Below are 13389 nucleotides of genomic sequence, written 5' to 3' on the forward strand. Positions count from 1 at the left end.
TACAACTCCCAGCATGCCCGCACAACCAAAGGCTGTCCGGGCATGCTGGGAGTTGTAGTTTTGCAACAGCTGGAGGCACACTGGTTGGGAAACACTGCCTTATACACTCGATAAAAGCAATAAGGAATCCAATTTTTTTTTAGAACCAATCCCAAATTGTGTGCCCCACTGATCAGCACACATACAGTCATAAGAACAAGCAGTGACAGACATGCAAAATATTCTTTAAAGAAACAGATAAAACACATACACCTATTCAGATACTCTTACACAGTCTCAAGTAAAACACACCGAGGGAAAGTTCATTTCCAGTCTGATTTATTTCCTAAAATTTTGGAAAATAACCTCCCCCTTTTACTCTTTTTGTAAAGAGAAGACTGGAAGGGAGGGACACTGCACCATTAGGCAAAAACTAGCACGTGAAACACCCCACAGTTGCTGCAGATGACGTCACATGCCCCATTTCCTGCACAGGTTATGATGTCACTGCTCAACCTTGCTATGCAGAAAGTCCATAGGGATGACCCTACTTTTCACGACGTAATATATATGAAAAAATACATACAATATAGAATAACAGCAATATGAATGGAGCAAAGGAGCTGGGCAGGGAGCAACCTGTACAACCACTCTTTTTTTTCCCTACTGATGGCAGGAGGCTTTCATTGCACTGACCACCTCTGGAAGCAAAGTTGTAGGTGCCACTAGGGCAGCAAAGCGAGGTATCCCCTCCCTAGACACTGGCTGGATGCATACAAGCTTATCTTGCAGTCATTCAGGCCCATGGGAGGCTGCTCCCACAATGCTCGGAGGATACTGGGGAAGCCTAAGGGGTATACATGATCGAGAAGGACATTAATCAGTGAATCCTTGTTAGCTCTTCCACAATCTTTATCAGGTCATCAACTGTGGTCTCTCTCTTCATCCCGCTGCCGTCGTCAATCTGCAAAATAACGGCTTGTGTTTAGGAGATACCGAAACCCGAGATCTGCATGAGAACACTAGAGTAGAACGGACTTGTCCTCACCTGTAGATTTGCTACCACCTCCTGCATCTTTGACCGACTGATGTCCAAAAAGCTCTCAATAAGGTCTCCATCTATGAACCCGGTTGCAGCTTCAGTCTTTCTCTCTGTATGGAATGACCTCCAAGTAACAAGGTATGTTAAGAAAAGGTATTGCAAATGTAAAAATGAATCCAATGGTCACCTTGGACCCCTCACAAGTTCAGTACAATATTTATAAGGATTATCCATCAGTGTTACTATTAAAAAAGGTTTACTCTCCCCATGTCGGTGGTAAGGATGCACGCACATGTACGTCAAAAGTACACGTCAGGAGGATTTTCCCAACATATAGTGTATTTTTTACTTTATAAGACGAATGGCAGTGTGTCTTATAAAGCGAATACGAATGAGCACTTCCATTATGGAAGTGCTCATATTATGCAGGAGGCACAGAGATTGGAGAGTGTAGGGCTGCTCGCTCTGGCTGTACTCGCTGCTCCCTGGTCTTCCGATCCCTGCGCTGAACTGTGTCCCGACTGCGTGTACAGTCGTGGCCAAAAGTTTTGAGAATTACATAAATATTGGAAATTGGAAAAGTTGCTGCTTAAGTTTTTAGAATAGCAATTTGCATATACTCCAGAATGTTATGAAGAGTGATTAGATGAATTGCATAGTCCTTCTTTGCCATGAAAATTAACTTAATCCCAAAAAAAACTTTCCACTACATTTCATTGCTGTCATTAAAGGACCAGCTGAGATCATTTCAGTAATCGTCTTGTTAACTCAGGTGAGAATGTTGACGAGCACAAGGCTGGAGATCATTATGTCAGGCTGATTGGGTTAAAATGGCAGACTTGACATGTTAAAAGGAGGGTGATGCTTGAAATCATTGTTCTTCCATTGTTAACCATGGTGACCTGCAAAAAAACGCGTGCAGCCATCATTGCGTTGCATAAAAATGGCTTCACAGGCAAGGATATTGTGGCTACTAAGATTGCACCTCAATCAACAATTTATAGGATCATCAAGAACTTCAAGGAAAGAGGTTCAATTCTTGTTAAGAAGGCTTCAGGGCGTCCAAGAAAGTACAGCAAGCGCCAGGATCGTCTCCTAAAGAGGATTCAGCTGCGGGATCGGAGTGCCACCAGTGCAGAGCTTGCTCAGGAATGGCAGCAGGCAAGTGTGAGCGCATCTGCACGCACAGTGAGGCGAAGACTTTTGGAAGATGGCCTGGTGTCAAGAAGGGCAGCAAAGAAGCCACTTCTCTCCAAAAAAAACATCAGGGACAGATTGATCTTCTGCAGAAAGTTTGGTGAATGGACTGCTGAGGACTGGGGCAAAGTCATATTCTCCGATGAAGCCTCTTTCCGATTGTTTGGGGCATCTGGAAAAAGCCTTGTCCAGAGAAGAAAAGGTGAGCGCTACCATCAGTCCTGTGTCATGCCAACAGTAAAGCATCCTGAAACCATTCATGTGTGGGGTTGCTTCTCATCCAAGGGAGTGGGCTCACTCACAATTTTGCCCAAAAACACAGCCATGAATAAAGAATGGTACCAAAACACCCTCCAACAGCAACTTCTTCCAACAATCCAACAACAGTTTGGGGAAGAACAATGCATTTTCCAGCACGATGGAGCACCGTGCCATAAGGCAAAAGTGATAACTAAGTGGCTCGGGGACCAAAACGTTGACATTTTGGGTCCATGGCCTGGAAACTCCCCAGATCTTAATCCCATTGAGAACTTGTGGTCAATCCTCAAGAGGCGGGTGGACAAACAAAACCCACTAATTCTGACAAACTCCAAGAAGTGATTATGAAAGAATGGGTTGCTATCAGTCAGGAATTGGCCCAGAAGTTGATTGAGAGCATGCCCAGTCGAATTGCAGAGGTCCTGAAAAAGAAGGGCCAACACTGCAAATACTGACTCTTTGCATAAATGTCATGTAATTGTCGATAAAAGCCTTTGAAACGTATGAAGTGCGTGTAATTATATTTCACTACATCACAGAAACAACTGAAACAAAGATCTAAAAAATGGATTTTTTGTACTCACCGTAAAATCCTTTTCTCGTAGTAGGCATTGGGGGACACAGCACCATGGGTATATGCCCAGCTGCCACTAGGAGGCTGACACTAGAAACAAAAAAGTGTTGGCTCCGCCCAGGTGGGCTATACCCCTCTGCAAGAGCCGAGATACACCAGTCGGTACAAAAGCAGTAGGAACGCCATACACCTGAACAAACAGAAAACTGAACGCCAACAAGTCTTCAACTGGGGAAACCCAACGACCACAAATCGCCGGGACCACAACAAGAAGAAACTCAGTAAGAAAATGGGAGGGATCTGTGTCCCCCAATGCCTACTACGAGAAAAGGATTTTACGGTGAGTACAAAAAATCCATTTTTCTCGTGCATGGCATTGGGGGACACAGCACCATGGGACGTCCCAAAGCAGTCCCTGAGGGAGGGAAGAAGAACGCCATGTCGCCAATCTAAAGCACAGCTGCTTGCAGAACCTTGCGCCCCAGGCTAGCGTCAGCGGAAGCCAGAGAATGAATGTGATAAAACTTAGAGAAAGTGTGAACTGACGCCCAGGTGGCGGCCCGGCAGACCTGGGAAGCAGATGCCTGATGACGCACCGCCCAGGAAGCCCCAACTGCCCTAGTCGAATGAGCGGTCAACCTGGAAGGGGGAGCACGGCCCTTTGCGATATAGGCCTCCTTGACAGCCGACCGAACCCAGCGAGAGATGGTAGCCTTGGAGGCAGGCAAACCCCTACGAGGACCCGCCGGGACCACGAAAAGGGAATCCGAACGACGGAAAGGTTCCGTGAGGCGAAGGTACAGGCGAAGGGCCCGAACAACGTCAAGGCAATGGAGGGATTTCTCCCTAGGGTGAGAAGGATTAGGGCAGAAAGAGGGAAGGACGATCTCTTCATTGATATGAAACGAGGAGACCACCTTTGGAAGAAAAGAGGGAACGGGACGCAACACCACCTTGTCCTGATGGAAAACCAGGAAAGGCGAACGGCAAGAAAGCGCCGCCAGTTCGGAAACCCGGCGGATGGAGGTGACTGCCACTAAGAAGGCCACCTTGAACGAGACAAACGACAGAGAGATCTCTGCCAAAGGCTCGAAGGGAGAAGACTGAAGGGCGCCAAGGACGAGATTCAGGTCCCACGGCTCCACTGGAAAACGAAAGGGGGGGGCTCGGCGAGCGACACCCTGTAGGAAAGTCCTAACCTGAGCCCGCGAGGCCACAGGACGTTGGAAAAGGACTGAGAGGGCCGAAATCTGTCCTCTGAGAGAAGCTAGGCGAAGACCCTTCTCAAAACCGGCCTGAAGGAAGGCCAGAACGTTAGGGACGGAGAAATGAAGAGGGCGGAAGCGCCCAGACTCGCACCAGGCAAAATACGCTCTCCAGGTCCGGTAGTAAATACGGGCTGACTGGGGTTTGCGAGCGTGAAGCATCGTCTGAATGACAGAATCCGAGAGGCCACGGGACTTCAAGACCGCGGTCTCAACGGCCACGCCGTCAAACGAAGCTGAAGTAAATTCGGGTGGTACAGAGGACCCTGAGAAAGGAGATCGTGGCGCAGAGGAAGTCGCCACGGAGCGTCGGCGAGCAGAAACACTAGATCTGCGTACCACGCCCTGCGGGGCCAATCCGGAGCCACCAGGATTGCCGAAACCCGGGCTGCCTTGAGACGCTTGAGCACTCGGGGCAGGAGGGGAATGGGGGGGAACAGGTACAGAAGGTTGAACTGAGACCAAGGCAGAACTAGGGCGTCTACCGCGAAAGCCTGAGGGTCTCTGGACCGCGCGACATAGCGCGGAATCCTGTGGTTGAGACGTGACGCGAAAAGATCCACGTCCGGAGTTCCCCATCGGTGACAAAGTTGGAGGAACACCTCTGGGTGAAGAGACCATTCGCCCGGGTCGACTAGCTGACGACTGAGGAAGTCTGCCGCCCAATTGTCGACCCCGGGAATGTGCACCGCGGAAAGGACGGGAACGTGGAGTTCCGCCCAGCGCAGGATATGGGAGGCTTCCTGCAAGGCCATCACGCTCCTGGTGCCCCCTTGGTGGTTCAGATAAGCCACGGCGGTGGAATTGTCTGTTTGAACCCGGACCGGGAGACCGCGAAGACGTGGGGTCCAGTGAGACAGTGCCAGGAAAATTGCCCTGAGCTCGAGTACATTTATCTGCAGGGAGGACTCCTGAGCAGACCAAAGACCCTGGACTGTGAGAGAGTCGAGGACAGCTCCCCAACCCAAGAGGCTGGCGTCCGTCGTGACCACCCGCCAACTGGGGGGAAGAAAGGAACGGCCCAGGGACACCGTCCGAGGAAGAAGCCACCAGGAGAGGTCCTGGCGAAGCTGGAGAGGGAGACGAACCAGGCGATCGAGACCTGCCTGGGACTTGTCCCACCTGGATAGAAGAAACAACTGAAGGTCCCGGGAGTGGAATTGGGAATAGGGAATGGCTTCGAAGGAAGCCACCATCCTCCCCAGGACGCGCATACACGTCCTGATAGTCAGGGTGGACGGGCCGCGGAGAAGCGTCACCCCCGCCTGAAGGGAGGCAATCTTTTCTGGGGGGAGAAACACCCGCCCGAGGCGAGTGTCGAAAATCATGCCCAGGAAGGGCATCCTCTGGCATGGGACGAGGGAGGACTTGGAGTGGTTGACGAGCCACCCGAACTGGGAAAGAGCTGAGAGGGTGATGTGCAGGCTGGACAGGTTGTCCTCCAACGACGGGGCCCGAATCAGAAGATCGTCTAGGTAAGGTATCAAGGCGACCCCCCTGGCACGAAGAAGGGCCATGAGAGGCGCCAACACCTTGGTGAAGACCCTCGGAGCAGAGGCCAGGCCGAAGGGCAGGGCTACGAATTGGAAATGAAGAGAACCTACCGCGAAGCGAAGGAACCTTTGGTGGGAGAGGGCAATGGGGACGTGGAGATAGGCGTCCTGAATGTCTATGGACGACAGGAACTCGTCCGACTCCAAGGAGGCGATCACCGACCGGAGGGATTCCATACGAAAGTGACGGACCCGGACAAAGCGGTTCAGCGCCTTCAGGTCCAGGATAGGACGGAGCGAACCGTCCTTTTTGGGAACCGTGAACAGATTCGAATAGAACCCCCGAAAGCGTTCTGACTCTGGAACCGGAACGATGACCCCTAGAGAGCGAAGGGAACGAATGGCCTGAAAAAAATCTTCTGCCCCGGAGGGGGACCTGGGGGGCGACGTCAGGAAGAACCGTCCCGGCGGAAGATCGGAAAATTCGATCCTGTATCCGGAGGAGACTACCTCCAGAACCCAAGCGTCTTCTACACTTGCTTGCCAGACGTCCTGAAAGGCGAGCAGACGCCCTCCCACCTTGACGGAGTCATGCGGAAGGAGGTTTAGTGGACTGGGGGCGAGCAGGTTTGGGCTTGGCATGCCAGGAGGGCTTGGTCTTAAAGGAAGGCCTGGAGGCCTTCTTGTCAGATCGGGCAGGGGGGGCCCGAAAGGACCGAAAGGACTGCGCCCGAGAGGACGACCCAGGAAAGCGACGGCGGCGAGGCTGATTCTGGGGAAGAAGAGAGCTCTTACCGCCAGTGGCCTCCGAGATGAGCTCCTCCAAACGCTTCCCAAAGAGCTTCCCGCCGAGAAAGGGAAGGGAAATCAGAGCCTTCTTGGAGGCGGCATCTGCCGCCCAAGAACGAAGCCAGATGGTGCGGCGGATGGCCACAGAGTTAGCGGCCGCACTGCCGGATCGGCGGGCCGATTCCATAGAGGCATCGCAAAGAAATTTGGACGCCTGATAAATTTGAGAGGCAAGCACTGCCAGTTCCCCTTGATCAGAGTCTGGGGGTAAAGCGCGAACAAGCTGTTTTGCCCAGATAGCGCAGGCCTTAGCCACCCAGGAGGCGGCAAACGCAGGACGGATGGCAGCACCCGCTGCGATGAAAACAGACTTGGCCAAAGAGTCGACCCGTTTGTCAGCGGGATCCGACAAGGAAGCCGCGTCAGCCAGGGGAAGGGTAGTAGCCTTCGCCAGGCGAGCAACCTGAGGGTCTACCTGAGGAGGAACCGTCCAAGTATTGACAGATTCCTCAGAAAAAGGATAGGGGACGTCAGAGGCCTTGGTAAGATGAAGGCGCCGATCAGGATGACGCCACTCTTTAGCCAGAAGTGCGTCCAGATCCTCGTGATTCGGGAAGACCACAGTGGAACGCCTAGTCCGGCGGAAGGACACCGACTCCAGGGAGGAGGAGGAGGGTACGTCCTGCACATGGAGCGCGTCACGGACGGCTTTGATGAGGTCCTGAATGGCCGCAGACATCGCCGAGCACCGCTCTGATTCAGAATCAGAAACGGAGGAGTCCCCAGGAACGGCGGAAGCGGCTGAAGAAGAAATTTCGCCCGACTCAGACCTAACCGGGGAGTGATCCGGGGTAGCTGAGGAAGAATGGGACCCAGCCGAGGCTGTGCGAGGTCGCTTGCCGGACCTCGTACCAGAGCGGGAACGGACATCCCCGGCGGGGGGGGTCCCTGCCCGAGGCGGCCGCAATCTGAGCGGGCAGACGGTCCAAGGACTGCGCTAGGGATTGGGAGAGGCTGGCAAGGTTACCTATGGCCTGGGACAGGGTAGCAGCCCATTCCGGAAGGACCGACAAAGAGGGGGCCGCAGGGGCGGACTGGGTGGGCCTGGGGGGAAGGCACTGCACGCAGAGAGAGGAAGACTGACCGCATGGGAACTTCCTATTACATACGGAACAGGCGTAATGAGTGGAAATAGCGGCAGGGGGAGAGGGGGCCCGACCAGAAGAAGACATGAGGGCGATGGAGGAGCCTGCAAAGCAAAAAAGAGTCAGCCAGAGGCTGCCTACCAGACCCAAGGTGCTGTGTCCCACAGAAGCACGTCCAGAGAGCCGAGGCGCAGGAGAAGCAAGATGCGACAGCTGCAGGCAGGACAGGAACCGGTAGTCAAGAAAGACACGCCCCCCCCAGCAGCCCGCGCTGGTGCTGGATTGGTTGGAAAAAACGCGGCTCCCAGGGCACCGCCCACAAAGGGGAGGGAGGAGAAAAAAGCCCGGGAAGGCAGAAGGCGGAGACGAAGCTCCGCCCCACGTGACCTGCGGCCTAGGCTGGAGAAAAGCCGGGGCCTCGAGTAGAAAAATGCTGCCGGAAACGGACGCCCGCGATCGCGGTAACGCCCGGAGGCAGCAGCAGAAGCGGGGACGCAGCACAGATTCTCTGGGAGTGCGGGGGCCCCGAAGGCCAGGAGTTAGCCGGAAGAAACCCGCAGGTACGGGAAGGAGCCGAAAGAATCGGCCGTCTTAAAGGGCCAGGCCCTAGAAACGAGGGTGCCCCAAGGAAGTTTTCCCCCGCAAAAAGAATGCCCAGGCAAGCGTGCAGTGCCCCCAAGAGCCATCAGCCTCCCTAAACTAAAAAGGGGGCCAGGACAAGAGGTGGTTGTGGTGGGTGGAGGGGGTGGGGGTGGGGTACCGCCATACTCACCTTCCGACGTTTTCAGGCGCAGCAATAGCCACCCCCTCGGCGGACTCAACACGGGAGCCGTGGGTCCGCCGGAATTCCGCTGCGGAAGCAGATAGTGGGGACTGGGTGGCTGCCGGGTACCTGAGTACGCGCCCGCAGGGGGGCAACTAAAGTGGAACACGATGGAGCCACCCCTGCGTCCTGAAGAAACCTGTACAAAAAAGGAGAAAAAAATAGAATAAAATAAAAAATAAAATTAGCAGGATGACCTGCAAAACAGGTCATGTCTGCCTCCTACGGACACTAGAACTAGACTGGTGTATCTCGGCTCTTGCAGAGGGGTATAGCCCACCTGGGCGGAGCCAACACTTTTTTGTTTCTAGTGTCAGCCTCCTAGTGGCAGCTGGGCATATACCCATGGTGCTGTGTCCCCCAATGCCATGCACGAGAAAGCAGTTTAGCAGCAAACTTTGTGAAAACTAATATTTGTGTCATTCTCAAAACTTTTGGCCACGACTGTAGCGTCAAGACATAGTGCACGTAGACGTGTACTATGAAGACGACCAATCTGAATCAGACCTCCAATCTGAATCAGATCTGATGTCTCATACAGATTGGGGGGAGGGGTCTGATCTGAGGTTTAATAAAAATTGAGAATCTGATCAGAGGTCTGATACAGACTGGGGATCTGATCTGAGATTTGTTGGAAAATATCTTTTTCTGGTCTTCCTCTTCTAAAACATAAGTGTGTCTTATACTCAGGTGCGTCTTATATAGCGCAAAATACTAAAATGTACTGGAGGCACAGCCATCTGGGTGACGATCAGTCACCATAACAGAAAGGATATAAAGAGTGCTCAATCTTGCCAACGCTCTTGATAACTTTGTTGAGTCTGTTCTGAACATCAAGTAGGAGATTGTACCAGCTCTCAGACACGGATGTCACCAGACCTGAGATACAAGGAGGTCAGCCTCAGTGGATGATGACGACAACTGTGAAATTAGCATCGACTTCTATACCTACCAATCATCCCATTAACTGTGCCAAAGAGCACCGAGCCTTGTGTAGGAGGAGAGGTCTCCCCAAGGTTCTGCATGACCAGCGAGCCATGGCAGAAAACATTAACAAACTCCCCTAAGTGGAAGAGTCCTACTTCTTGTAAGTGTTGTCTTTCCTCATCTGTAGTGGCGGCGCTGGGAATGAAAACACAGAAATTATTTTTGCAAGAATCTGATTATTATGTACATCTAAGGGTACTTTCACACTAGCATTATTCTTTTCCAGTATTGAGTTCCGTCCTACGGGCTCAATACCGGAAAAGAACTGATCAGTTTTATCCCCATGCATTCTGAATGGAGCGCAATCCGTTCAGGATGCATCAGGATGTCTTCAGTTCAATCTTTTTGACTTTTCAGGACGGAGATAGCACTGCAGCATGCTACGGTTTTATCTCCGGCCAAAAACCCGGAACACTTGCTGGAATGCCGGATCTGGCATTTTTTCCCATTGAAATGCATTAATGCCGAGTGTATCGGAAAAACCGATACGGCATTGTGGTCTGCGCATGTTCAGACCGCAAAAAAAAAAAAATGCCGGATCCGTTTTTTTCCGGATGACACGGTAGAGACGGATCCGGCATTTCAATGCATTTGTCATACAGATCAGGATCCTGACCAGTCTGACAAATGCCATCAGTTTGCATACGTTTTGACGGATCCGGCAGGCAGTTCTGGCGATGGAATCCTCTGCCGCAAGTGTGAAAGTGCCCTAATCCAGAGGTGAAGTCCATAGATTTTTCTCATAGTAACAACAGGCAGGACACCATATCTTTTTACCTGTCTTTTTGGCATACAAATAAGTTAAATGCATTTTCTGCTCCTAAGAAGTTATCATCGTCCAGTATCTCCACTGCGCTCATCCAGTTAGGGTTAAAATCCCGGGCAATCTGTATGAATCAAAGAACAAAGATGTAATACCAATGTACACAACATATGGATAGATGCAGGTTAGGTTGGGCGCATGAAAGGTTCTACATTTCTTAATCAAACCCAGTTCTTACATACATCAGACTACTTACCAGTATGCCCATCTTATTACATGAGGACACAGTGCTAGGATATGCTGTTCCTTTATGACTGGTGAGGTCTGACCGCTGTCCTGAGGATAAGAGGGCGCAGTGTTGGTGTCACACAGTGTCCCCAATCTAAGTTCTCCAGGCATAGAATTCCTCCTGGCCATCCGGCTGTTCAGGGGACTGCACTCGGCCACATCGCTTCCAATGGACCCGTGCAGCAGTACACTGTGGTCCCCTTGTTCTCAGGATCAGTGGGGTTTCAGAGATCAGACTTCTACCAATCAAAAGGTGATGGCATATCCTAGAGATGTGCCACTACTTTATAAGATGGGAAACCCATTTAAGCAATACATTTTACATAAAAGATCAACACATAAAAACAGAGTGTGTTCCCTGCCAGACCTGTGGAGGAAAGGATATCTACTGGCTCATGTGCTGCTTGAGGTACATGCCACCACTGCAGCCAGTCACTGGCTGCAGAGACACATGTGACCCCAGTTCATTTGGGAAACTGACAAGTAGGGTACCAGAGAACTGAGGACTCCAGCCCAGTGCCAGGGAGTGGGTAGGAATCCTTTACTGTACAGGTGGGGAATGGGAAGGGGGTGGATGGTGACTGGGAGACATTGATTATGACCCCCTACGCCCGAAAATTTTAGGCTTTTGAATGCCACTGCGCCTAATTTTAGAGTAAAAATCTGGAGTAGATTTCCATCTAGACACAGACTGCCGGAGGATGCACCTAATTTATGATGAAGCCTGCACCTCGTCATAAAGCCCATCCTCTGGTAGTGAAGGAGATATAAAAAAAAGGCGTAAAAAACAGGTCTTTGATAAATGATCCTCATTTTGTAGATTTACAAAGCTAAATGCTTTGTGCCAAAAAGCTGGCGCACTCATTTATTATGTTCTAGACAGTGTCAGTATCTCGTCTGACAAGCGGGTGTGGCATAGCAAAAAAGATGCGCCAACAAGCAAAATATGAGCAAGACAACCAATAGGTGATGTAAAGTTAGATAAAGGTGTCTAACAATGGACTAAATTTATCATCCGACATGAGCCACTTTGAGAAGTGTGCTGCATCCCTAGACTGGCTAGTCTTAAGTTTACAGTGTCTAAATATTAGACAGGATTAATAAATCTGCCCCATAAAATACCATCCTCACTGGCACCTATGAGACTGCGGATAAGTAATGAAAGAGCACAGGCCGAGAGTGCCGACTAAAGGGGCACAGCAGCTGCAAGTATTGGGGCGGTAACATGAACTCCACCAAGCACGTGGAACACTTTTATATAAGAACTAGCTGAAGGATCCGTATATTTAATCTATTTCATTTAATGTTTGTGTGTCTCATTACAAGATATCAACACTATCCAGTATAACAGTGGCACCTACAGCACCCTACCCCCAAAACAGTGACCTCCACCCCCCACAGTGCCCTGTCCCTTAAAATTGGGGATCTACAGCACCCCGCCCCCAAAACAGTGACCTTCACAGCCCCCCACTCCTTAACACTGACCCCCCTGCCCCCCCCCCCCCCACAGTGCCCCGTCCCTTAAAATTGGACCTCCACAGCAGCCCACCCCCTTAACTTTGACCTTTACAGCAGCCTTCCCCTTTAACGGTGACTTTCACAGCATACCACCCCCTTGACAGTAACCTCCACAGGGGCGTGTCCTTTTGAACAGCTCGCTGTAAGACAGCAGCACTGTACTGTCTGAGTGTGAGCTGCAGGGAGAAAGTCACCATCCCTCCCATTGATAGAAGTTGATTTTTACCTTCATTTTTTCAATCTCAGTCGGCTAAAGAGTGAGTGGGGGCGTGGCCTAACCAGATCGGGGGCGTGGCTTAGTGGGGTTTTAAGTCTTTTGAGGGTGGACACATTGTGGCAGGGGGCGTGTCTGGGCTCCTTCCTGCAAGAGTGACGCCCCTCTGGGCACCTTACTGGCTCATTTGCATACCAAATAAACTGGATTTTCAAAGGATAAAAAACATATATTGCTGGAACAAAGGCACATCTGGAAATAAGGTACTAAGTGCTATTAGGCCATGGCTTTACTTCAATAGCGATTATCCTGGTGACAGATTTCCTTTAAAGCTCCCCTACAGCAGTGAAGATAAATGGCTGGGTTGTTATGGAAACCAGGAGTAAAACTGTATGTGGAGGCTGGAGGACCTGCAAGCTTCTATTGGCTGATAAGGGTCATGTGACCAAGCTTTTATTGGGTAATGCATTTTTTTGGGAATCTCTCAGGAACAGTACGTCCTAGAGAGCCGAGGCCTGATCTAAAACCTTACCGACTTACCGCTTTATACATTAGATGAATGATTTACTGGACGTGTGATTCACGGTTCCCAGATCTCTTACCTCCTCAAAGTTTCCCTCCATTGGTTTGTAAGCCAGCAGCAGCACTGAACGCATCAAGTCTCCCACCAGGATAAAATCCCCCTTGGTTTTCAAATATAAAGCCATGATATTGTTGTAATGGTTGCATTCAGTGCGCAGCTCCTTCTCTGTTGTCCATTCATAAAGACGGACCTATGTAAAAAGAAAAGTCACTGTTTCATGTATACGAACAATAGTACATGATATTAAAGGGAACCCATCAACTTTAGTGAGGGACAGCATAAAATTGTGACAGACACACTGATTTGAGGTGTTAATATTAAAGAGGCACTTCCACAAAAATCTTTATTGTCTGACCTGCTAGAAGGGTACATGGTGTAAACTGTAGTGAAGGTAATCTTCTTGCCAGAGACTGTATATGTGAGTTATCCTCTCCCTTCTGATCCTCAGCTGCGTCATGTGACCAACACTCT

General features: G+C 50.8%; 1 protein-coding gene across 1 annotated transcript in view; it reads right to left on the minus strand.

Annotated features, from left to right (window-relative positions):
• Positions 1–301: 301 nt before the first annotated feature.
• The window catches only part of DDB1 (damage specific DNA binding protein 1), a 57848-nt gene continuing 44760 nt past the window's right edge, over positions 302–13389 (minus strand). Inside the window, exons 21-26 of the mRNA XM_040410580.1 lie at positions 12938–13108; positions 10330–10439; positions 9518–9687; positions 9342–9444; positions 1028–1151; positions 302–943 (exon numbers count right to left, since the gene is read on the minus strand). Of these exons, the coding sequence (XP_040266514.1) occupies positions 860–943; positions 1028–1151; positions 9342–9444; positions 9518–9687; positions 10330–10439; positions 12938–13108 (762 nt within the window). The 3' untranslated portion in view covers positions 302–859. The remainder of the gene's footprint in view (positions 944–1027; positions 1152–9341; positions 9445–9517; positions 9688–10329; positions 10440–12937; positions 13109–13389) is intronic.

The sequence above is a fragment of the Bufo bufo genome, chromosome 10 (genome assembly GCF_905171765.1).
Source record: "Bufo bufo chromosome 10, aBufBuf1.1, whole genome shotgun sequence".
NCBI lineage: Eukaryota > Metazoa > Chordata > Amphibia > Anura > Bufonidae > Bufo > Bufo bufo.